Source organism: Tiliqua scincoides, chromosome 8, assembly GCF_035046505.1.
Source record: "Tiliqua scincoides isolate rTilSci1 chromosome 8, rTilSci1.hap2, whole genome shotgun sequence".
Taxonomy (NCBI): domain Eukaryota; kingdom Metazoa; phylum Chordata; class Lepidosauria; order Squamata; family Scincidae; genus Tiliqua; species Tiliqua scincoides.
The window spans coordinates 48,259,260-48,284,470 of NC_089828.1; the positions used below are offsets into that span (position 1 = coordinate 48,259,260).

General features: G+C 47.7%; 1 protein-coding gene across 1 annotated transcript; it reads left to right on the plus strand.

Moving 5' to 3' along the window:
• LOC136659328 (multidrug and toxin extrusion protein 2-like) lies at window positions 1-21,713 on the plus strand. Its single transcript, XM_066636465.1, has 17 exons — window positions 1-387; window positions 4,870-4,971; window positions 5,580-5,648; window positions 6,009-6,157; window positions 7,046-7,088; window positions 8,103-8,147; window positions 9,307-9,404; window positions 10,465-10,562; window positions 11,475-11,588; window positions 12,454-12,521; window positions 14,034-14,142; window positions 14,504-14,579; window positions 15,254-15,323; window positions 16,069-16,201; window positions 17,487-17,581; window positions 19,084-19,156; window positions 21,469-21,713. Exons 1-17 carry the CDS (start codon window positions 1-3, stop codon window positions 21,711-21,713), a joined length of 1,974 nt encoding a protein of 657 aa, XP_066492562.1.
• The last annotated feature ends 3,498 nt before the right edge of the window (window positions 21,714-25,211 follow it).

Sequence of the window (25,211 nt, forward strand, 5' to 3'; positions counted from 1 at the left end):
ATGATGCTGAAGATTCACTCCAAGCCAAGGAGCCCCCCCCCATTGTGGCAAAGGTGTTCCCCCTCCCCATCTCTGCAGCGCGTCACAGCCCGCCCCGTCCAATGGAGGCCGGGATTCCTCCAAGGGGGCGTGGCCGCGGCTGGAGGCAGCCCGGAGCGCAGGCAGAGGGACGCAGCCGGCCGTCCGTTGGGCGAGAGTCCTGCGGAGGAGGGCGCGATGATGATGGTGCTGCAGGAGCCCGACGTGGCCATCCGTTCCAGCGGGGTCAGGGCAGCCCCAGCGCCCCCGCCGTCCTGCTGCGGCCGTTGCGGCCGGAGCCTCCGCAGGCTGGTCCCCGTCGGAGCCTGGCAGGAAGCCCGGGAGCTCATCAAGATCGGAGCCCCCGTGGTGAGAAGGGGGGAAGGAGGCGAGGATGGGCAGGGAGGAGGACCAGGGATCAAGGGGGGGGGGAAGGAAGGAGATGCTGCCCAAGAGCAGGAGGGAGGAGGGGGCCAAAGTCTCCCCCCCCCATGTAGTGTGTCAGTTGTCTAGGGCAGGGGGGAAGTTCCCCAACTTTTGAGCACCAACACCCACATTTTCAAATGACACTCTGTGGCACTCATCTTCAACCACTGTGCTGTGGCACGTCGGTGTGCCACAAAGGGTCCCCAGGTGTGCCACAGGAGTTTGGGAGAGGGTTATTTATTAGTGGAGCCATTGGGGGGGGATGTGAGCCGTGTGCTACGGCAACTGTCAACAAATGGACTATTTGAGTGCCTTGCCAGTGTGCCCCGAGATGAAGAAGCTTGAAAATGACTGCTCTGTTGGGACCCACCTAGGTTTAGCGGTCTTAAAGATCTAGAAAGAAATAATATTTATTTATTTATAAGTAATAGTAACCATAAAAAAGACCCTCAGACATTCATCTCTCTATGTTGACACGTGCCTTGCAAACTGCAGGAGCTGGACTCTTCGCAGGGTAACGAGCAGCAGCTACAGTATCTGATTTTTGAACAGCCTCATGATTTGAGGCAATTAGCTGTCTGATCTTTCCATCACCCTTTGGCAACCCACCAAAAATCAGGTCGTAACCCACCAGTGGGTCCTGACCTAGTTTGGGAACCACTGGATTAGGGGCTGCCCCAACATGTTTTTTGGAATGGATGCGATGCCACCCCCACCCCACAATTACCTGATAACAGTTCCCCCTCTCTGACACCAGGTGGACTAGAGGGTGATCTTTCCATAGGGATTGTTCTATACGTATCCTTCCAAATTGGGGGGGGGGGGCTCTGAGATTGTGAACCCCTCCCAATTAAATTTGGGGGTTGGATATAAAAGGGTGTCCTCAAGACCAGTCAGTTCATGGAAGCTGAGTTTATGAATGAACTTTGTAATTTCCCCCCCCCCCCCCAAAAAAAATGTCTTGATTAAAATAGCAAATTGTGGTGTTAAATGTTTTTATTCCAACCCTGCATTTTAATAAATTAAAATCACTTTCCAAATGTACTAGGTAGGTGACATAGAGTCAGCAGATGCAACCACATATTATTTCTAACTGGAGAAGTACGTAATCTATTTTAATTTCTGGAAAATTAAATGCCTCTGTTTTGCTCCACCCCACCCCACCCGGAATGACTCTGAAGGAGAGGGGAAGGGGCTGCTTGCACACCACAGTGAGGCTTCCTGCAAAACCTAGTGCTTTGTACCCCCTCTAGCTATGCCACTGACCGCAATATCGAAATGGGGTCTGCATACTGGGGAGTGAGCGGAAAATAACAGAGTTGGCTACATCTGGCTGCTACTGGAAGCTGAATGCTGGGCTAGGTGCATATTAGACTGAAAATATGAAGCTGCCTTATCCCCAATGAGATCATGACAGCTGCAGCCTTTCAGGCTTTATCTCAGCCATTTTCAATCTTTTTCATCTCATGGCATGCTGACAAGGCACTAAAATTGCCAAGGCACACCATCAGTTTTTTTACCATTGACAAGGCACACCATGATGCTGGTGGGGGGCTCAAATCCCCCAATTGCCCTACTAATAAATGACCCTCCCCCAAGTCCTGCAGCACACCTGCAGACTATCCATGGCACACCAGTGTGCCACGGCACAGTGGTTGTAAATCGCTGCTTTATCTGGAAGGCCTTGAACTGAGTTTTTCAGCAGTGATTCAGAAATCCTTTGAAGAGAAGCAGTGTCCTTTGCAGAGGAGCAGAGAGCTCTGTGCATGAGTCTAGACTCTAGGTGCTTGAAATCTGGAAGGCTTTTTAAAAAAATTAATTAATTGCAAAGGAGCATCAGCTACCTTGCAAAGTGTTTTGGGATGTCCTTGCAAGTTCAGCTCCCCCTGGACCACTTAACTCCCCCGGGACACTTCTGTGAACCTGCAAATGGAAGAAAACAAAGACTATCAGTGGAGATAGGCTTTAAAGAGATCTGTGTGGCCATGGGGCTGTGCCATAAAAGGATCTTGAAATTGAGGACTGCTGCAGTTTTATACGCAAATGGATCTGAGTGAGCACTGCAGCCCTGCTTCTTAGCCAAAGGGAGGATTATTTTGATCATAGAAACATCAGGCTGATGTGGATATACAGTATTATAATTTTGCAGCCTCCAAACCAGGCTTGATTCTATCCAACTTTCAAGCACTGATGTTGTTGGCATCCTTCAGTCTCAGTAGACTATGGTATCGCGCTCTGAATGGTGGTTCTGGAACAGAATGTCCTCTCCAGTGCGCGAAGCCTGGGTAAATTAGATATGGAGGATAGACTGTTACCCATGCAGCAAATCCCCCCTCTCCATGTCGCTGAAATGGTCCAATGGAAAGGCAGAGGCCAATACGGTTGGTTCCAGCGGCGTCGCAGGAGTTGCCAGAATGTGACTGTGTTCAGCCATGAACTGCCTCAGGGACTCCAGCTCCGGATTTTGCCTCGAGGTTGACTCCTGAAGCCTTTTCCATAACTGGATGTAGCCACAAGGCAGTGGAGGTTTGGGATCAGAGTTTTCCTTCTCTCAGATGAGCTGCCTTCCCAGGCTGACGAGTCCCAAGCCAATGTGGTGTGTGTTGCACCCTGTGGTGGGGGGACAGTCATGGAGGCCTGCTCAACCTCAGGGCTGCACTGGTATTGGAAAGTTGGATAGGATTGGGCCCTAAGCCCCAGCACTCGCCCTTCCTCCCTCTTCCCCCCCCCCCAAAACGACTGGCCCCAATCAGCCTCTGAACTATGTGAATATTACTACTTGCTGTAGAAAGGTTTACAAGCAGGTTACAGGTTAACTCAGATCCAAGCCAAGCCTGCTGAACTTTGTGATGTCTCTGTACAGGATGCTGGACGTCTTAGGTCTGGATCAGCTGCTCAGGAGACACACACATGCCTGCCAGAAGAAGGGAGGGAGATACACCCCAAGCTGAAATGGCCTTTTGTTTGTTGTCCTTCCACAAGCATCTGACAAAAGGGGCAGAAGTTCACCACCAGATAGTGGTGCCTCTTGAAACTTTTCAGGGGCTGCTCCCTATACCGAGATCTTGTGCTTTAGAACCTGGTGCTGGACATAGGGCCGTGATTCAGTGATGGAGCATGTTCTTTTGCATGTAGAAAGGCCCAGTTTAATGTTCTCGGGTAGCAGGTCTGGGCAAAGATCTGTCTGGGACCTTGGAGAGCTGCTGTGGGCAGAGTAGATGGTTTAGATGGGTTAGTGTCCTGTATTGGACACAGGAGACTCCTATGTTGATCTTAAGTCCTACTGGGTCCACCCAACCCTCTCCTTAGGACCTGCTTTTTTTAGCATCGCCAATACCTCTGGAACTGTGGGCCATTCATGTGAATCTCTGCTTGCTGTCACATGTGTATATGATGAAATGCTCATTTGTTTCCTCTTTCCTTGAGTCCCTTTTTACAAGCAATGAAAGCTTGAAGCCCTAGGGTAGAATATTCATATTGCTTTTGTTGTACTGGTCAGGGCCTGTTCAGTGATCTGGGAATTTTTCCCAAAGTAGAAAAGGCCTGTGGCAAGGATTTGGTTAGGAACAAACTGAGCGCCAAAGCAAATTTTTTTGGGGGGGAAGAGTTCTTCCTGGATTGTATCTGTTCCAGGAGGCAGGCTGGGGAACGGCATCTTTTCAGGTCATGCCCAGGAGTGTCTTTTCCCAAACTGGCTGCAGCTGTGGGTGGGTGGCTGGTGTTAGTCATAAATGCGATTGCAGCATCTCAGCACAAAGTGCCCTACGTGGGGGTTGCCTTTGAACATGGTTTAGAAGCCCCACTGGGTGCAAAATTTAGCCATGAAGATGCTAAGTGGTAGGAGCTTAGCCCTAGGAGTGATCACCGTGCTGCTGGAGCCAGTTCAAAGTGCTGGCTTTAGTCTAAGCCTGGCACTGGGTTATTGGAAGGGCTGTCTTCTTTTATATGAATCTGCGCAACCTTTAAGATTCCCCACAGAGACTCTGTTTGTGACTCTGCCATACCAGAAATGTGACTGGAAGTCAACCAGGAGCAAGGCCTTCTTGATGGCTACCCCATATCTTTGGAACACATTTGCCTCAAAAGTTAGGCTGCCCTCCCTTCTGTCGTTTTTTAAGCAGTGCCTGAAGACCATTTTATTCTATAGGGCTTTGGATTTGGTTCCAAATTTTTCAGCACCCTGAGTATCTACTTGCCCCTCCAGTGACTGGCAAACCAAGAAGGAATTATTCAGAAACACTGAGATTCCAGAATTATGCAAAATAAGAAAATTAGGCAACTCTGCATAATTTGCATGGCTTGCAGAATTTCTTGGAACATAATATGAATTATTTTGGTTTGGAAAAAAAATTTAATAAACAGTGTAGCTAATAGTCGCAGCCTGGAATCATCACAGTGACCTCTTGCCTCGCCATTCCTCCTCAGTTTGTGGCACAGCTTTTGGGGTTCCTGATCAGTGTGGTGAGCTCCATCTTCTGCGGTCACCTGGGCAAAACTGAGCTGGATTCCGTGACCCTTGCCGTATCCGTACGTACTAACCTCTATCTTTTCAAAGCATTATGCCACTAACTTGAATTGCATCCTTGGCCTAATCCCATAGAGTTAGTGTAGCTGATAGACTTTAAAAACTATACTATGGACTTTAAAGGGAGCATGGCGTGATAGTTGGTCTAGAATTGGGGAGACCTCCGTTCAGATCCCTGCTCAGCTATGAAGCTCATTGAATAATGAGAGACCCAACTCGCAGGATCGTTGGGGGATAAAAGCAGGGAAGGGAAGAACCACATATGCCCCACCGAGCTCCTTGGATGAAGGGTGGGAGAAACATTTAATAATGAATTGATGTCCCCCAAATGTTCTTGGCTCTCAAGATTTCCTCTGAGATGATAAATGGCTGCTTTTTGCCTGACCCACAGTGTACACATTGGGTTCCCTGTTGTGTATACGCAACATTGGGTTGGAATGGCTTAAGCATGGCCAAGGCAACTACTGAGAACATCCAGCATCCCTGCTTGAAGCCTTCCCAATTCCCTCCAGGTCATTCTAGAAGGACCAAAAGAAAAGAGGCTCCCAACATTCTCTACAGCCCACTGACCTGTCGCTTTGTCTCTCCTCCTGCACTCTTGTCCTTCCAGGTTATCAATGTGACCGGCATTTCCATTGGCACTGGTTTGGCATCGGCTTGTGACACCCTCATGTCCCAGGTACCGTTGGGTGTCCTGCTGTTAATTCTTAGGTGCATTCTTAGGCTGTGTAGGTACTTGTCCACTTGGTGCATAGCAGTGCTCTAAAATTTCACTGCAAACATGCATTTCATGTTCATACTGCTTTACTTGCTTTCATGATATTTGTGACTTTAACAGCCCAGTCCTGCCCCCTCCTCACCATTGCAGTGGCACCAAAATGGTTCCTGATGTATCCTGTGGGGGAGGAGGCAGTTACAGAGGTCTCCTCTGGGTAAAGGAACAGTTGTTCTGGCCTTCCTCCAGCAGCGCATAGGTTCATGCTATATGTGTGGGAGATAATCCCTGATTTTCACGTCTGACTTCTTCCACTTTGCCCAGACATACGGGAGCAAGAATGTGAAGCGAGTTGGGACCATCCTGCAGAGAGGGATTCTCATCCTGCTCCTCTTCTGCTTTCCCTGTTGGGCTATCTTCATCAACACTGAGCAGATTCTGCTGTTCTTCAGACAGGACCCGGAGGTCTCCAGGTCAGGCAGTGCATGACTTCTTGATGCTCTGCACGGCCTTGATGGTTTGGGGGAGTGCTGCAATTTGTCTTTGGCTGAATTATTTGCCCCCCTCTCCTTCTGTTTCTGCTTTTCTTTTTGCTTTCTGAGTTGGTCGTGGGCTCCTAATCTGAATTAAGACTACCTTGGCTTAGTTTTATCTTTTCATGTGAGAAAGCGGGTAGAAGACTGCAAAAAAATAGGAGGCTGCCTCTCCGTGCCATTAGATATCCTTTCCCCGAAGTCCTACATTTTTATCAGCAGTGCTCAAGCACTTCTAAGCCTATCTTTGCAGTGTTAAGGACTAGAAACATGTTGGGTTTTGTTTTAATGAATACACAGTTCAAGTTCTCAACATATTGGATTTCGTGCTGATTCCTGCACTTGTGTACTATAGTTGCGAAATTTCTCATTCTTCTTTTCTTCTCTTTTCATTTCCCTTTTCTTCCGTCTCTGCCTTCAGGCTTTCTTCTGTGCTTGCTCTCTGGAGTTGCAATTCCCACTATGTGTTGAGAGACACCTCCCTCAAATCCCTTGTTGGGACTCGCCTCTTCCTTCAGGTGGGCAGAAGTTGGAGACAATTCACCACTTTTCAACAGGGTGCTTCTTAAGTGGAGGATTATTAGTTAAAGATTACTATTTAACTAACCAGTGCTATTAGTTAAAATGGAACTTCCAAGTCCAAGTGCAGTCCTCTGAATAATAGGTGATGGGGACAAAGAGAGGATGGGTCTCGCATTCCTACTCTGCTTCAGAGGTGTCTAGATGACCACTGTTGGAAAAAGGATGCTGGATTAGATGAATCCTTTGTCAGATCCAGCAAAATGTGGACTTGATTGACAAATGAAATTCTGTTACATTCTCTTTCAGGCTAACCCAGGTGTATGTGATGATATTTATCCCTGCTCTCCCGGTAAGTTTTTTTCCTTGTAAAATGAAAAATCATTGTAGATTATAATCCAGCCGTGGTTTTTTCAAACTTGCTACTTCCTGCAGACTTCTACATTGACTACTTTTCCGTGTCAATGAGCCTGCCCTACATATTGCAAAGGATTCTGGGACCTGTTCCGGGGAATATTTCCTTTTTCTTGGGCTCTGGATTGATCCACGATGTTCCGGTGCCTGAGGCAGGGTGTCGGATGTCACACACACGCACCTTACCCCATACCATGCTAGCAGATGTAAAAAAAACCATCACCATTGTTCTTCCTCTAGCCCAGTGGTTTTCAATCCTTTTTGTCTCATGGCACACTGAGAAGCTACTAAAATTGCCAAGACACGCCATTGATTTTTGACAATTGATAAGGCACACCATGCTACTGGTGTGGGACTCATGTCCCCGAATGGCTCTACTCATAAATGACCCTCCCCCAAACGCCCATGGCACACCTGCAAACCGTTCCCAGCACACCAGTGTACCACGGCACAGTGGTTGAAAATGGCTGCATCTAGCCCCTTCTCCACCACTAGCCGGAGAGGAAGTGTGGAGGATAAGGCTAAAGTGTCCCCCAGGAAATTCTCTTGCCCTCCCCTTTTACTTCCACAATTTGGCTGATTCTCCAGTCCTCTCTTCCTTTTCAGTTGCCAGCAGAAGTCACACAATTTAAACCAGCTTGTGTGATGGCAAATAAGTTCTTTATGCGGCAACAGATAGATGACCAATTGGGCCTCAAGCAATTCTCTCTTTTCTGTGTGGTGGGCAAGGTCTTTTTTCAGTGTACTTTAGAAGGCAGAAGGACTCAGAGTAGGACCGCTGACGACTCTCTTTGAGATGTAGGCATGCTTCTCACCCACTGAAAACACTATAAATGGGATTAATGATCATGGTCTCTGTCCTTATTTGCTGCAGCACCTGTTTTCTTTAGAAATTTAACTTGGGCAAGGGAGAAAAGCAGGCCAGATTTAATGCAATGTGACTTTTTTGCAGGCGGCGTTCATCTACCAACTGCAGACCAGATATTTGCAAAGTCAGGTACTGCCTCTGCTTCTCTGCTTGCCCAGGGAGGATTGTGGGATGCTGATGCTCAGGGATACAAGGGATACTAGGGCAGTGACTGGTGTCTGGGAGCACTAGAGCTCTAGTTCCAAATTGCTAATTGTCTATCAACATGCGGACTATTGAGAGGGGGAAGAGTCAGTCACAGAATGTTGAGAGTTGGTGGTGTTTTTTTCATTGGAGAAGCTGGTGTTGAACTTGGCTGAGAGAAAAACCCGTGCCAGGTGCTATGGATTTTATAGCTGATCCATGCTTTTAAAAAATTGGAGACTCATGAGTCTGTAATCCAAAAAGCATATCCTTCTGTTTGGGGGGAAAAAATGAATCGCCCATCCTTGGTGGAGCCAACACCATGCTTCTGCATAAGTAACAAAGCAATCCTATGCATGTCTACTCAGAAGTAAGTCCCATTATGTTCTATGGTGCTTACTCTCAGGAATGTATGTATAGGATTTCAGCCTAACTGTCCTGGAAATGTCTCCTGACTCATGCAGGGATGCAATAGACACCCTCCTGAGTGGGTAATTTTTAATGCCAACGTAGGATTATTCATGCAGAAAAGGAATCATTCATTGTCAGAAGTTGAATGTATCTTTTCTTGATGATTTAGAAATGAGTATCAGTCTGTGGTATAACTAGGAGGTTATATCTAGGTTATATCTATATCTGCACCTGGTATATAAATGCAAAATGAGCATCAAATATTGTATCCCGTAGTGACAGTTATTAAAATTAACACTAGACTATGTCAAATGTTTTTGTCAGCTTTAAACTATGAGATGTGCTTTGGGGAGTCTTAAAACCAGCTACTGGCTTACTCAGGCTCAGCAAAGAGGTGCCCTCATTGGCTCCACAGTCAAGAGCACTGAGCACCTGAATTTTGCTGACAAAGGGGGAGAAGAAAAATTGCATGAACCTGTGAAACTGCCTTCTAGGTTGCTGGTATCTACAGTACACCGGAAAGGCAGCGGCCATCCTGGGATCACAGGTGTTTTACCACTGAGTTCCAGGGACTGTCCCATGCTTAAGAAGCATGTCGCAGGCATGGAAAAGACTAATCGCTGAGCTGGTACCTGTCTTCTGTCTCTGTTGTGTGGCATGCTGACATTTCTTCCTGGTTTGCCCTGGGTTTTAGGCTATCCTCCTGCCCCAGGTGGTGACTGGTGTTGTGGCCAACATCCTGAATGTGATCATGAATGCTGTCTTCCTTTATGCATTCCAGCTGGGCGTGGTGTAAGTAGTAATTCTCCTGCCTCATAGCTGGTAGAGACAGAACTTCACCCTGTGCAAACTGGCTGATGTCAGGGGAGGGATGTGTCTGAGCTGGTCCTCTGCAGGTGTGGCAAAGTGTGGAGCATGTGTGACATGCTAATGTCCTTGACATCTCCCGGTGACATGACCTTGAGCAGTTAGACTAGGAAAGACTTCCAGTGATGAGTCCTCAGAGAGTGAACTAGAAGTAGAGATCCACCTTTGTATAAGCGTGGAGGCTGCCTGGAATATATGTAGCTATTTAGGCTGCAAGTCTATGCTTCCTGACTTGGAAGTGCGTCCCAATGGGTTTCCCATATTCCCAAGTAAATTCAGTTTGACTGGGGGTGCTACACCTTGTCTGCAACCTGTCGAGTGGATTCTATCCTCTTTTCTTTCGGCGACTTCCTATTGGCAAATGGAGGTACCCTCTCTAGCTACAGCCCATTCATACGTGGTGCGCGACCCAGTCAACCACCTAGAGCAGTGCCTTTCAGCCAGTGGGACTGGTGCTACTGGTGTTCTCTCTCCAGGGGCTCTCATGACGCTGCATCAGCTGGTCTGACTCCAATAGAAGTGGGGTGGCAGTGCACCAGTGGCAAGGTGTGGCCATGAAGCAGCCTGCCCCTTCTGATGAGATGTAGATTAGACAAGAATGGTGCAGAGCAGAGATCAGGAAGCATTGGGTAAGAGAAAAGCCTGTTCCTTGCTGTAGGGAAAATTAGCCTTCGTTCTTGCCTCAGTTGCAATTTGTGAGCCCCTCAGGGCAGGGACCTTGTTTTCCTCATTCTGTGTAACATGCCATGCAGTGGGGCTACAAATATATTAAAAATAAGGTATTCAAAACTTTAAAAAAGGGGTACATTTTTTGACCTGAGGCTAACCCTGCATGTGGTCTGCTCAGTTACAACTTTGAGAAAGAGGTGCAGTATCTAGCTTTCCTGATTATTCTCTGAAAATTGGTGACATTATTCCCAGGATGAGACCCTATCAGTTCCCTCTTCTTATGTTCTCTCTCCATTTCCTCCTCACCGTCTCCCAGCGGATCTGCCTGGGCCAATACACTTTCTCAGAACATGCAGACGATTCTCCTCTTCCTGTACGTGTGGTGGAAGAAGATACACGAAGAGACCTGGGGAGGTAGGGCTTATTGGGACCCCGCTGGGAGACCACTTTGAGAAGGTGATATAGGGTTCATACACACATCCCTGGGATACTGCCAAAGCTGACTGTTGGTTCCCTAAGCTATCTGTTTCCCCTCCTCTTATGCAGAGAGAGTGCATGGATCCCTTGGTTGCAAAGGATTCTATATTCCGGCTGCCTGGAAGCAGGGGGAGAGCACAGTTTGGGACTCCAGTTGCTTGGCTCTTTTGGGAAAAGGAGAATCATACATGCTACATGCAGCTAAGAATCGCATCTCAGCAAAACATTAGGAGGAAATTCTGAATTTGGCAAAGCCAACTCAGATCTGCCTAGAATCATAAGGCAATGGCTGATGGGGAGCGTCACACTTAGAGCAGACTTTGAAGCCAGAGCCTGGGGCATTGCAGCTGGGGATTTAGCTGTTCATGCCTTGCCAAAGGCAGCCTCTTTGCAGAAACAGGCCAGGATAAGTTATGTGCGTACCTGATCCCTGTAAAAGAGACTGTGTGGGGTAGTGGGTGGAGATGTAGCAGGGAGACCTGGGTGTGAATCCTTCCTCAGCCATGAGCTCATTGGGCGACCCTGGCTCAGTCACACTCTCTCAGCTTAACCTACTTCATAGGGATGGTGAAATGGGGAGGGGGGGGACCTTAGATGCTCTCATATGCTCTTCAGAAGGTTGGAATATATAAATAATAAAAACCATCCGGATGAGGTTTGGGTCTCCTGTCTTACAACAAGGAGAATTTTCCTGACCCCAACAACGTACATATTTTGCCTCTGCCGTTCCTCTCTGCACCAAGCCATGCCCCTTTCCCCTCTCCTGGAACTGGGGCTGATGCTTTCGGAAGGCAGCCTGGGAATCTCTCGGCTACCCTCCAGGGCAATTCTCTCTCCCTCGGTTTACAGGCTGGACCCGGGACTGCTTGCAGGAGTGGGGCTCATTCATCCGCCTGGCCCTCCCCAGCATGTTGATGATGTGCATAGAGTGGTGGACCTTTGAAATGGGAAGCTTCCTGTCAGGTGAGGCCCTTGCAAAGTCTGTACTGCAGCACATGGAGGTTAACATCCAGCCTTAAGAGGCGCTTGGGACGACCCAAAGCTTGCTCACAAGTGTCTGATGCTTTAGTTGGCTCTCATAAAGGTATTATTCTGCTTGGCCTCTAGACAGTTTGTTTGCACTGGGAAGCTAAGCTAGAGGCAGTACTTATATCAGGCTGGCAGGGTCTGTATTGACTCCCCAAATCACCTAATGTGGCTGGACTGACATGTACACCTCCTAGCCATTATCAGGCTGGTGCTATGGAGAACAAGGATGAAGCCAGGTACCTCCTCCACCTACAAACTTCCCCAATGGTGCAGAGTGATCCTGCTGCCTGTTTTGAGTCCACTGGCCCTGTGCACCTGTTGGCACATACATGTTCCTTCTGGATGTTGCAGTCCTCAGGTGATAAACACGTACGTGTGCACCACCTCCCAATATTTATGTCTCTCCATCTATTAAAGTGGTCTGCTTTGAACAATTTTTGCGGAGAAGAGAAGAGGGTTCCCCCCGCCCCCCAAGGATCTATATCAGGACTGGTGCTTTTTAATTTATTTATAAATTATTCAGAGTTCAGGGTAAGCAGCAGATCGGGCCAAGTTTCCAGATGACACCAAACTATTCAGGGTGATAAAGACCAAAAGTCAGAGCTGATGGGGTCTAAGCTGTTGATGACAAAACAGCCAACCCTGGGGCATAGCAGCAGTGAAGAAAGCATACTGCATGCTAGAGGTAATAAGGAAAAGGATCAAGAATAAAGCTGCTAATATTATCATGCTGCAATTATCTGCTGTCCAATAGAATTCTTCTTTGGTGTAATTTGTCTCTTCCATTGTCCCACCCAAGGGATGATTAGCGTACTGGAACTGGGAGCTCAGTCCATCATCTATGAACTGGCCACCATTGCATATCTGGTAAGAACTTGGATTCCTTTCCTTGCTAAGTGTAGTAAAATCTTTTGAATTTATCTGGTAAGAACTTGGATTCCTTTCCTTGCTAAGTGTAGTAAAATCTTTTGGATTTAACGTGCCTGCTCCTCATTTTCTCCCCTCTCTTAAAAAAAATATAAAAGGCATAATCTTTATTAGATTTTTAAAATGATCAATATTTAGATATTCACTGATTATGCCACACACCACATCAGATATCTTTCTTTAATGGGGAAAGTATACCAAAGAGTTGCTGAAGTTTTTACAACATTTGAAGTGCATGTGCTCCAAAAAGGAATCTTGTTTTCTTAGGAAACTTTATTTTTCCAAGCATTTTGTCTGTGTTGGTAATGTAGGATCTCCTTGACCATCAAGCAAGCAAATATTCATCATTTTCATGCCCCTGATCACATGCAATTCTGCTTAGATTCTGCAAGGTTGCTGTTTCATGTGCCTGCAAATAGATGCTTCTGGAAAGCATCTGAGGGGGTACATGATTGAGATGTACAAAATCATGCAGGGGATAGACAGAGTGGATAGAGACATGCTCTTTTCTCTCTCGCACAACACCAGAACCGGGGGACATCCACAGAAATTGAGTGTTGGGAGAGTTAGGACAGACGGAAGAAAATATTTCTTTACCCAGCGTGTAATTAGTTTGTGGAACTCTTCGCCACAGGAAGTAGTGATGGCATCTTGCCTGGATGCCTTTAAGAGGGGTTTGGACACATTTCTGGAAGAAAAGTTCATTACGGGTTACTAGTAGGTATGTGCAAGCTCTTGGTTTTAGAGGCAGGCTGCCTCTGATTGCCAGGTGCAGGGGAGGGCACCAGGACACAGGTTGTGTCTGTTGTCTAGTGTGTTTCCTGAAGCATTTGGTGGGCCACTGTGAGATACAGGAAGCTGGACTAGATGGGCCTTTGGCCTGATCCAGCAGGGCTCTTCTTATGTTCTTATGCACTGCAGGAAATAGTACTTTGGGCTCTGAACTTAATAATAATGACTTCATAGTACAGGTGGATCCTTTTTATTCACAGTTTCGCTACCTGCAGATTTGACTCACTGCAGGTTCTGAACCTGCACTGGAGGACCCCCTCTCACCTCCCAGATGTGACAAGAAGCAAATTCCAGTCACATAAGGGAGGTTTTCTGTGGCCAGTGGAGGCCACGCATGGCCTCTCTGGGCCTCAGAATACCTCCAAACGTAACCAGAAGGTGCTTCCCAGTCATGTCCAGTGGTCAGGTGCTGGCCTGACCTGTGGATTGGGTTATCTGTGGGTTTTGGTGTCTGTGGAGTTCCAGGAACGAAACCCATGTGGACGCCAAGGTCGACTGTAATAATAATGCAAAGTGATCACACCACGATTATGAGAGAAGAAGTGGAACCTCTTCCAAGTGCCACAAATGCTTTAGCAGCTTGTCCTCATGAAGACGGTGCTCCCAACTCCTTGATCATTTTGATAGCGTCATCACTCCCATTTTTTTTTATTTTTTCAGCTGCCACAGGGCATGAGTGTGGCTTCCAGTGTCCGAGTTGGCAACGCTTTAGGTGCTGGAGATGTGGAGCAAGCCAAAAGATCGTGCATCACAGGGCTACTCTGCGCAAGTATGTCTGTCTCCTTAAGGCAGGGGTCTGCAACCTGTGGCTCACAGGCCAGAGGTCCTTGGGTGGCACAGGGATTGTCTGAGCCTGAGCCCACGTTCCCAAGCCAAGCTCCATGCAGCTGCTTCCAGGAGCTTGGCAACTTGGAATTTTGGTGGTGATGTCATCACCTTGGCATCACCAAGGCCTTGGCAGCCGGTCTGATGGTGGGTGGAGATATTTGCAGGCATGACTGTTTCTGAGAGGGGATATGATCACACAAGAAGTGACTGGTGAGTGAGTGGAGTATCAGGGATGCTTTGGGACACTTAAACACTATTTATGTATAAAATGTGTTTTTCTGATCTGTTTGGTCTTCTTCCAGGTGCCTTTGCTGTGGTGTTTGCTGGCTTGTTGGCAGCCGTGAAAGATGTTGTGGCCTACGTCTTTACCAGTGACAAGTGCGTCATTCTGACACAGTGACAAGTGTCACTCTCACATGTTCCCACAACTGATCAGTGGGCTGTGTGAAAGAAATGAATAAGTAAAGGCTTTTGTGAATCCAGGGGAGGCTGCCTTTTGTGCCTCTGTATGAGTCTACACCTCTTTGCTGTCTGCCTCCCCTAGAAGTGGGTCATTCAACTGCCTTGCGATGTTCGGTGTGACGGGATCATTTCAATCATGATTCCCAGTGTAGACACAGCTGCATTACTCATGCCCAGATGAGGTTGTCTGTTGCATCTCTGCATGAGTTGCAGCCTGGGCTTTTGTCTTGATGGAGGCTGATCTTATGAACTGCCTCCAGCCATATAGATGTATCCAGATCCCAAGATTTCACAGTCTCTGCTCTCTGACCAGCCATTAATACGGATCTTATTTTATGAGTACCAGAAATGGAACCTCTTTGATGCTAACTCCACAGCTGTAACATTCTTCCCATAAGGAAATCCATCAGGTCCTCTTTTTATGTTACTTTGAGGGCTGACCCAAGGTCTCTAGAGGCAGCATGCCAAATGCCTCTGCCCCTGACTTTGCCCCTAGTTCTTACCCCCTTGCTACTGATGAAGCTTCTCTCCTTAACCACTCCCTTTAATAGCTTGTTGATTGTTTTACTGCTGTTGTTTCTCCTCAACAGAGAGATTGTGACCTTGGTCTCCAAAGTGATGATGATTTTTGCCCCCTTCCATCTGTTTGATGCGATTGCAGTAAGTTTCACTTGCCAGGGCTTTGTGTGTGTGTGTGTGTGTGTGTGTGTGTGTGTGTGTGTGTTGGGTTTATAATATTCCTGCTCAGTTTATCCATTACCTGCTTCCACTCTCCAGTTCACAGCTGAATCTTCTTAGGCAGAATTTGTAGATTTCTCAAGCATTTAACAGGGGAAAAAGCCCAGAAGCTTAAAAGCCCAGGAGCAGCAGTCACTGATAGATATTAACAGGCAACCAGCTTGAATTCTAGTTCAATAAAACACCTCTCTTTGTAACCGCCATTGTGTTGATTTTAGATTGCAAGCCCTTTGGGCTTGTATGAAACCACTGATTTCATGTAAGCAACTCTGACCTGCAGGTTAAGCCACACTGGAATACGACTTAAGGTGCAGGTCTGAATAAGGATGATGATTTGCATTTATACAGAGTTTATTCCCTCCCATGTAATCCTTACAACACCCCTGTTGTGTAGGACAGTATTGTTTCAATATCAAAATTGCAGGTGATGAGAGAGTGGTTTGCCACGGACCACCCAGATGAAAGATTTGACTTAGGGCCCTCTTCACAAGAATCATTCAGTGTCACAATGGACAGGCTCCTTTGCTGGCCAGCTATTTGGCCTCCCAGAAGACTTTAAGGCAGTTGTTCCATTTTGTGTTGTACAGTGAGATCCATCTGTTGTAACTTGGGTAATTATGGAACTAGCAGCAATAAATCCTCTGGCCTTTTCCTCCCCTCTCCCTAGGCAACTGGTGGCGGGGTACTGAGAGGAGCTGGGAAGCAGAAGTTTGGTGCCATCGCCAATGCTGTTGGTTACTATGTCATCGGCTTGCCCATAGGCATCACGCTCATGTTCGTGTACAACCTTGGAGTGATGGGTAAGTGTGAGAAAGAGGCTCATGGGTCCGTGAGGGAGCTGTCCTCAGTTATCTCTCAACACAGCGGCAGTTTTTCTCCCTGTCTGATAAAGAACTTGGGTCATCTACTGAAAAGGAGAATAGATTCAGAACAGAGAAGGGAAAGTCGTTCTTGTGGAACTCACTGCCACATGGCATAACAGTGGCAGCTGGCTTAGACAGTGTTGAATGGGAATTTGTAACTTTCATGGACAAGGAAAAGTCTAGCAATATCCATGATGGTTATATCTTGCCTTGGTGTGCAGAGACAGCCTACGTCTGAATACCTTTTGCTGGGAAGCAATCGAGTGAGAAGTCTGTTGGCTTCATTGCCTGCTTGAGCATTTCCCAAAAGCATCCAACTGACCATTGTTGAAAACTAGAAGCTGGTCTAGATGGGCCTCCAGGATATGATCCAGCAGGTCTCCTCTTATTCTTGCACTCCAAGATCCTGACAGATCAATGTCTAAGCTCGTCATCATTATGTCTTGTGACAATTCAAGATCTGACCTAGATATACCAGCCCACCGCTCTTCTTTTCTCCACCCTTCCTCTTCTGCTCCATTCCCCTCTTCCTTTTCTAATTCATGGAGTCCAGTTGGGGGAGCAGAGGCTGGCACATCACCATGGAAGGGGGATAGCATTTGACATGCCTCCTCAGGCACTAGCCCTGATTTACATATGTGTGATTGGGGGAATCTGTGTCACCATGTATTAAATTTCCCTTCAATCTGTGCATGAATTAAGTGTTGCGTGTATTAAGTAACTACGTGGCAAGTAACTTAAGTAAGTAAGGCCCAAATCCTAACTGGCTTTCCAGCACTGGCATAGCTGTGCCAATGGGGCATGCGCTGCATCCTGCAGTTGGGGGGCACTCATGGAGGCCTCCTCAAGGTAATGTTTGTTCCCTTACCTTGGAGTTGCATTGCCCTTTCCTTGGTGCTGGAAAGTTGGTTAGGATTGCGCCCTAGGTAAATTAAGTAACTACGTGATAGGGGTCACTGGCACAAACTTTCCACTAGTAGCACAAAAGCCAAGGCACAAGATATTGGATAGGAAGGGTTGCTGGTCTAAGCTAGGGAGCTAGAGGAGAAAGAGCATTTGGTGTGCATTGTGGACAATTGCCCCCCTGCTAGTCTGCTGCCTGAGGTCAGTGCCTCAGTCGGTCTCATGGCTTGGCCAGCCCCGAAACTGATCTGCCAAACAGTTACTATTATTAACAGTATTTAAACAGTTAAACGTGAATATTTGTCTGCCATCCCTCCAGGTCTATGGATGGGTTTGATTGTCTGCATATCTTTGCAAGCGTCTTCCTTCTTGATCTTGATCTTGCGCACCGATTGGAAGAAAGCTGCAGAAGAGGTTAGTCTCTGGAGCATCTTCTCCAGCATGTCTTAAGGGGCCAGTTCTGGCACCCCTAGTCAGCTGTCCTTGGCAAGGTCAGTTGTGCTGCTTGGTATATGCTCCTGTATCCCTCTTGATGCAGCCTTGGGAGGAGAACGGATATTAGTTACAGCAGCTCTGACCTTGTGGAAGTTGCGCATCCAAGGCTGGAAGGTGCAAGACCTCCAAGCCCATGACTTTCTCATGAGGAATAAATATCAGCTGCTTCAGTTGTAGGCAAGCCCAGCAGGATTTGATGCAAAGCTTGGGCAAGCCAGCCAAGTCAGGTTCCCAAGTGGACAGATAAGGATCTAAATAGCCTGAACCAGAGGATTTTGCCACTGGGTGACCAAGTTCTAGCATAGGGAGGTGAGGCAAGGTCTGTTGCCACCTCGCTGACAAGAAACTCCTGGGGAACCAAGGAGCCTGTATATAGGGCTAGGAGCAGCCCTATTGGCTCCCCAGATCTTCTGATTCTTCCTGGTATGGTCCTATGGAGACTAAGGTTCAAGCCAGGCAGCCCATCCCCTGCAAGCTGTCCTGCTGGCACAGAAAGTCAGGCACCTACACTAAGCTTTGCTACCTGCCCCCCCCCCCCCCGCACCCACAAGCCCAGGAAACAGGGAGTCAGTCTTGTACTAATGTTAATGAAACTATTAAATGGTGCTGTCTCCTGGCCCACCGTATTGGGACTAGATATAACCTTGCTGGTGGCATTTCAGCTACAGCAGATATACATCCATTTGATGATGGCCGGATCCCAAAGGATCTCCTCTATGGAGAACTCGTGCAAGGAAAGCGCCCTACAGGTAGACCACAGCTGCGATACAAGGACATCTGCAAGAGGGATCTGAAGGCCTTAGGAGTGGACCTCAGCAAGTGGGAAACCCTGGCCTCTGAGCGGCCCGCTTGGAGGCAGGCTGTGCAGCATGGCCTTTCCCAGTTTGAAGAGACGCTTGGCCAACAGTCTGAGGCTAAGAGGCAAAGAAGGAAGGCCCATAGCCAGGGAGACAGACCAGGGACAGACTGCACTTGCTCCCGGTTTGGAAGGGATTGTCACTCCCGGATTGGCCTTTTCAGCCACACTAGACACTGTTCCAGAACCACCATTCAGAGCGCGATACCATAGTCTTTCGAGACTGAAGGTTGCCAACTAACCGATCCTGCAGCTGCTGTCTCCTGTTTCAAGCTTTGATCCATAGAAGGGGAAAAAACCTCCTGAAAATGATGGGGCCAGAATTTAATTTAAAGTTGGGATTCTCCAGATTCTGTTTCTGGATTCTATGTTAGTTCGAAATGACATTTTTGTGATCTGTAGCCACATAGGTATCCAGAAACCCTGGTTAAACTGAAGGACAAGTTGATTAGCCTAATTGGGATACCACTGAAAATGCAGTTGCTTGTTGATGCTTTTAATGCATTCCTCAGGGCATAAAAGTATCTGCTGAGACTTTCGATCATTTTCCTCTTTCATCCCCCAGGCTCATATCCGAGCTGGACTGACAGCCCAGACTGCTGACACCAGTGTTGCTGCTGACAAGTGCCCTTCCTTAGGTAACTAGAAAAGGGTGGGACTGGGAGTGATTCGGGGGCTGTGCTCCGTGAGCTTGTCCCCAGCTGTACAGCATTTGGGGAGTCTATTGTCTGGTGAAAATATTGGTGAGCCTTTTCTAGGTGACCTTTCCAGCTGTGTGGAAGGTATCAGCTGCCTGGCCGAGGGGAGGGAGGGGGGGTCTCCTTTCTCTCTCGATTTCAGCAGCCAAACCTGAAGGAGATCCAGGGAGATATCATGTGCTGGAGACACAGGCAGAGTTGGATCTTTTAAACTTGTGGATAATGATTGAAAAATGGACTGGTGATCACACATTTGCAGCCCACTTCTACTGGGCTCTGCTGCTTCCGGAACTCGCTTTTTGGCAGCAGTAGTTGCTTTGATACCATAGCAAATGGCGCTCCAGCAGCAGGCAAAACTGTGTGCTTCTGAAATGCCAGTAGCAAGTCAGGGCAGCCCTGCCTGTGATCATGGAGGAAAGGAGTGACCTCTAACTGTGAGTCAATGGAATGGAGCGAGGGTGGGAGGCATGTAAGAGGTGGGTGGGGGTGGCTGGCACAGGTCTGAGGAGACCCATTGGGGATTGTGAGGCTTATGGAGGTGTAAAGGAACATATTTTCCCTTTCCGCATTTCCCCTCCCAAGCACCCACCACCACCATAGCATACAATACTACAGATGTTGGTGCAGCTATCTGTTATGGCAGGGAAAAGTATAGGATTGGATCTGAATCTGTAAGCCATCCCATGTACTACTGGGACATCATAGTCCATTTTTAGGCTGTTCTTCAACCTAACTTTCTTGTTCCTTTCTCTCTCACGGAATGTTCCAAGATGTTCCGAGGTGGAATGTTCACTCTTTCCGAATCCCAGTTCAACTTCTCACTCTTTCATTGGTTTACTGGGATACTAGCTAGATAAATGGGTTATATTTGTTCCCGGAAACCCTGAATTGTGTCTCGGGATTCCTTGATGAGAAGATCAGTCAAGGTGGACAAAGTTCCCTGACGAAGAAAGATTACCCACCACTGCTGATCTTGCCTAGTGTGGCACAAGGGTGCGGCCCAGTAGATGAAACAGTGCTCTAGATCAGTGCTTCCCAAACTCCTACAAGGGAGTTGGGAGCACTGTAAGTTGTGTGGGGGAGGGACTATGACAGCAACGTGATCCCTAGGATAGTGATGCTGCCAGGGATGAGGGGGTTTTTTCACTTACCAGCACCCAGCACTGAAGTTCTGGGGGGTCTGGGGGGCCCTCAGCAGGGCTCCCTGCACCTCCAAACATGTAAAAAAAAGAAAAGAAAAAACAGGCAGTTCTGGTTTCATGGCAAAAACCGGAAGTGCTTGGTTTCCCCCCCTTTTTTATACGTTTGGAGGTGCGGGGAGCCCTACTTGAAGCCTCCCTGGAGCAGCATGATCCTGGGGATTGTGTTGCTGCCTTCCCCCTTCCCACTCCTTAAAGGGACAGGGACAGGTGCTTCCCTTGCTGGTGGATCGTGACCCACCAGTTTGGGAACCACTGCTTTAGATTGTATCCCAGAATGCAACACACAGGCAATCTGTGACAGATCCGTGGGTGCTCCTCAATACACAAACATCATTTTCAGATGAAAGAGCGAAGTGTGTCTACAGATTTGGTTCAGGGGAAAACAAATACCTTGGGACTAATTGGACAGTATGTAAATGCCCAGCCGATTGGGAACGTCTGTGTAAATGTCCCGTCGTCCCTAACAATGTGCAGTTGGAGTGCATTCGTCTGTGTAATTGCATGTGGACAGGGCCAGCTCTGGTGTATTGTCTGAACTGATGATTCCAATGCACAGTTTCCTTAGGACTCATTGCAACACCCTAATGTTCTTGTGGGGAAGGGTCCCAATCAGGCTTTTATGTGTAGATCGTGGGGAAGGGGCACCCAACTGAAGTGTCAGCCACAGGAGGTGCCTGACCCCCTCAGGAATATCCAGGTCCCTCCCTGAATTTTTCAACTTTCATTAAAAAAAACTGTCACTGATCCTTTTTACAGATGGGAGACATTAGGAAACAGTGAAGGCAGAATTCTGGCCAGTTGATCACTCAATCAATACAGTGTGTTAATTAATTTAGCTGCTAGTAATTTTTCTCTGTCTGCTCTGCAGTAATTCTCAAACTCCTCAAGCCCCCCACCCACCCACTAAGAGGTCTGGCTATGGGACCAGGACCCGGACAGGATACCACGCTAACAACCTAACCCTAGATTTTATCCTCTTGCTGTCCACAGTGGGGACGGCATATGGCTGGTATATAACTTTATTTACTCACTAGATTTTCTATCGTACAGTGTATCTCACAATGGAAATGGAGGTTCCCAATGGTGATATGCCAAGCAACCCAGTCCATGGGACTGAGAACCAGACAGCACTCCAGTTCATCCCACCTGAAGAACCTTCACCGAATGTCACTTCCTCAAGTGGGGTTGTCCTGTCAAGCAAGGAACTTCTCTTTCGTCGTGGGCTAGCTCTGGCGGGGGCAATTGCAATTCTGGTAGCTGGTGTCATGATCCGGCTCCTGATAAACCACGGATAGACATCTGGACAAGTGGAAAGGACGTGCTTATGGGAAAGAGACAGAGGGGTGGCTCCTTAAGAGAGGCAGCTGAGATTTGATCAGACAGGGGTTCCAACCCTTCTCCATGACTTGTCAATAACCACTTTTCCCATCTGAAGTTCAGCCAGTGGCTGTTGAGGCTCAATGAGGCTGGTAAGCCTTCTGTCATTGACCAAACAGCATTCTTTACATGGAGTTAACGACATGGTGATGTTATGTTGCCCTGCTTGGGAAGGGAAAATTAAATACAGCTAGAGGAGACCTGAGTGCCTTCCACTCAAGCCCGGTGTTACTTGACCACCCACGTTGCCTAGAGGTTCGCTGAGAGTTGGGAGACTGATGATAGTGTCCACCAGAAAGACCTGCGTTGCTTCCTTGTACCTGATATTCCTTTAATTGGTCACACCTCCATCAATAACTTTTCCTATTTCAAGACTCAACTGTGGCAATTCAACTTGCATGAGGCAAACCGAAAACAGGCTTCATACTGTTGGACTTGTAAAATGGGAAGCCCTGACCAGTTTTTGCTGCTTAGCCAATGCCACGTTGCCAGCTCTGTGATTCCGCGGACAGTCTCTCGCTGAAAAAGTGGCACCCATGCTTCCCATTTTAAACTGCCTTTTGTAATTCTGTATTTTGGTATACTTTGGGGGGATTTTTTTTTTTTTTTTTTACAAATAAAACATTCAAGTTTAACTCAAGGTTGGGTGATCTCTTTGATCAGAGGAACGGTGGTTTCAGTCTGGAAAGTCTGTTAGTTTTTCAGCAGTTGGTTCGGTCGGAGAAATGTGTTATTCTTTGCGCACAGAGACTCCTGGCATCTTGAAACCACAGCTTTGTGAGCCATCTGAACTTGGAAGTTGTGGTTTAACTGTGCTTTGTAAACCAGAATATGAACCGCAAAGGAACACAGAAAAAAACATTCCTGCTGTCTTTCTTATTTTTTAAAGCAACTGTCTGGCCATCATGGCTACAAAAGTAGACTTGAAAATTTGTGTGTTTATGCACACATGGTCCTGTAGAGTTTGCCCTTCACCACTGCTTGCCTGGTAGTATCTCCTTCCTTGCACCTGAAGGCCAGGAGGGGCTGGTTGCCCTAATTCCAGCAAGGAAATTGCACCCTCTGCACCCTTGTGCCTCAGTCAGGTGTAGAGAAGGGGGTATGCCATATTACTACTAAAAACAATAAAACTAGAGGCAAAGACATCCTTAAAACTGTGATGAACTTTGTCAATGGGAATGAATCTTGTGCCGGTGTGTAGAAATTGTGCATTTAGCATGGTCTGCAAATATACAAGATCACTTACAGGTGGGGCCTCCATATCCCATATGGAACCAGGCTTGGCTCCACCTGAACCTGTTGGAAGCATCCAGAGCTGTGCTCCAGTCCCCTCTGGAGGCTTTCTGAAGCCTACAGAGGCAGCGTGCGTCCGCCCACTGCCTCTGCGGGCTTTGGAATTGTCATTTTGGCTGAAATAATGCATTTCATTTTAATGCCATATAAAGCATTCTGAGGTTTTTTCTTTTTCCCGACCCCAGACTGGCAAGAGAGGGAAATGTGTTCAGTAGGTTTTATGTGTAAAAAATGGGTCATTAGTGTTTAATAAAGTGGCCCGAGTTAAACCCAACTGTAATCTTGTGTCATTGTTGGGGTGTGTCGGTGTGTGTGTGTGTGAGATGCGAGGGTAAATAGAATGCCAGATGCAGGGAAGTGGCAGCGAGATGCAAGTATCTTGTGGTCTTGTGTGCTCCCTGGGGCATCTGGTGGGCCACTGTGAGATATAGGAAGCTGGAATAGATGGACCCTGGGCCTGATCCAGCAGGGCTTATATTCCCATGTTCTTGTCCCCAAAATGCCCAGCTCACAACATTGAAATACCCACAAGGCCTAATTTTCAACGCCCAGCTACTCTGGCTTAAGCCTCTCTCTGAACCTTGATCAGGAATGCTACCAGTCAGCATCTACCATCCTTCTCAGAAAACAAGCTGGCTGAACAAGATAAGCCTGGTATGGGCCGCCAAGGACAAACAGATGGCAATAAACAAACAGACTAAGGATGTGAGACCCTGGAAGGACTAGGGTCAAGTAGTGTGATTGATTACCAAACCCTCAAAAAGAGATGTGAATAACCTGTCGATGCACATTGTATGGTCCTTCCGACCAAACATTCCAAACTGATAATGGATGCTGATTTTGCTTTCTGCCTGCTTACCTATTAATTTCCCAAGGATGTTTACCCCTCTCTGTGTGTGCTCTTGCATACCTCTCCTCTATTCAGAATTCTCTATAAAACAATGATGCTCTACAATGATGCTCTATGCATCATTGTAACTCTTCGGGGTCCTCCACCTTTGTGTGGTGGTCCCGTTTGCAAACGAATAAAAGCTTTTCCTTTCAAAAGTCCTCTGAATCCTCCTGACCTGTTGTTTGCTTCTCCGCCCATTTGGGAACATTCTTATATTCTTTCCCTTGGGAAACTGGAAGATGCATTCTTTGGGCCAAAACAACCATTCTGAAGCCCACAGAGGCAGTGGGCAGATGTGTGCTGCCTCTGCAGGCTTCACAAAGCCCTCCAGAGGAAACTGGTCCTCTTCAGAGGTCTTAAAGGGGCCAATTCCAGATTTGATTATCTGCTAATTTTGGCATCTGCTGGATGGGGTGGGGTCTGAGAACAGATCCCCCATGGATACCAAAGACTCTGTTGTCTTGTGTGCTCCCTGAAGCATCTGGTGGGCTACTGTGAGGAAGCTGGACTAGATGGGCCTTTGGCCTGATCGAGCAGGGCTCTTCTTATGTTCTCACCTGTATTTGTTTGTCAGATGGCCACTTCCGAACGCTTGTTGCAGTGTGTTGTATCAGGAAGCCCACTATGTGCAGTTTGTGAGTTTGAACTGGGTTGTGTACTAGTGCTGGTCATTTGCCTTGCTGACTCAATTCTTGAGCAAGCCTTTGATCACTGCCAATTTCGGTCAGTCTATCCGGATCCCCAAATGCTACTAATCTGCACTGATGTTGGGTGGCTATTTTGTGGCAAAGTTTTGTTTCCTTCACAAGCAGGTTTTTAACTTTTTTCTGGTTAATCTTCCTTAGGAACTAAAATATTATTTCTTTCTAGATCTCCTTTTTTATATGTCTGGTCAAGCTGGGGGCTCCCCATAGAGGGTGATTTATAAAAGTGGGCGCTTGCAAGACATGCCCAGACAAAGAACTGGTCCAGAGAAATGAGGGGGATCCCCCTCCCTAGGCCCCACCCCTCCGACATGCGTCACAGCCCGCCCCTCCAATGGCATCCAGGATTCCTCCACGTGTGCGCCCTATTGCCAGGAAGACCTTGGACTCAGCGTCGCCTCTGCTATGGAGGAGGTGGGGAAGGAGGCGGCGAGGGAAGAGCCCGTGGGGGCTGTGGCGGGACCCCCCGGGGCGTCAGAGGCAGCCCTGCCGCCCCCGACCTGCTGGGGCCTCTGCGGCCCAGGGCT

Excerpts from the sequence above, each read along its gene's own strand:
- LOC136659328 (XM_066636465.1), top strand. The coding sequence starts at position 1 with ATGATGCTGAAGATTCACTCCAAGCCAAGGAGCCCCCCCCCATTGTGG. Across the intron at positions 9,405-10,464 it reads GCATTCCAGCTGGGCGTGGT|CGGATCTGCCTGGGCCAATA; the intron begins GTAAGTAGTAAT and ends ACCGTCTCCCAG. Across the intron at positions 16,202-17,486 it reads GTACAACCTTGGAGTGATGG|GTCTATGGATGGGTTTGATT; the intron begins GTAAGTGTGAGA and ends CCATCCCTCCAG.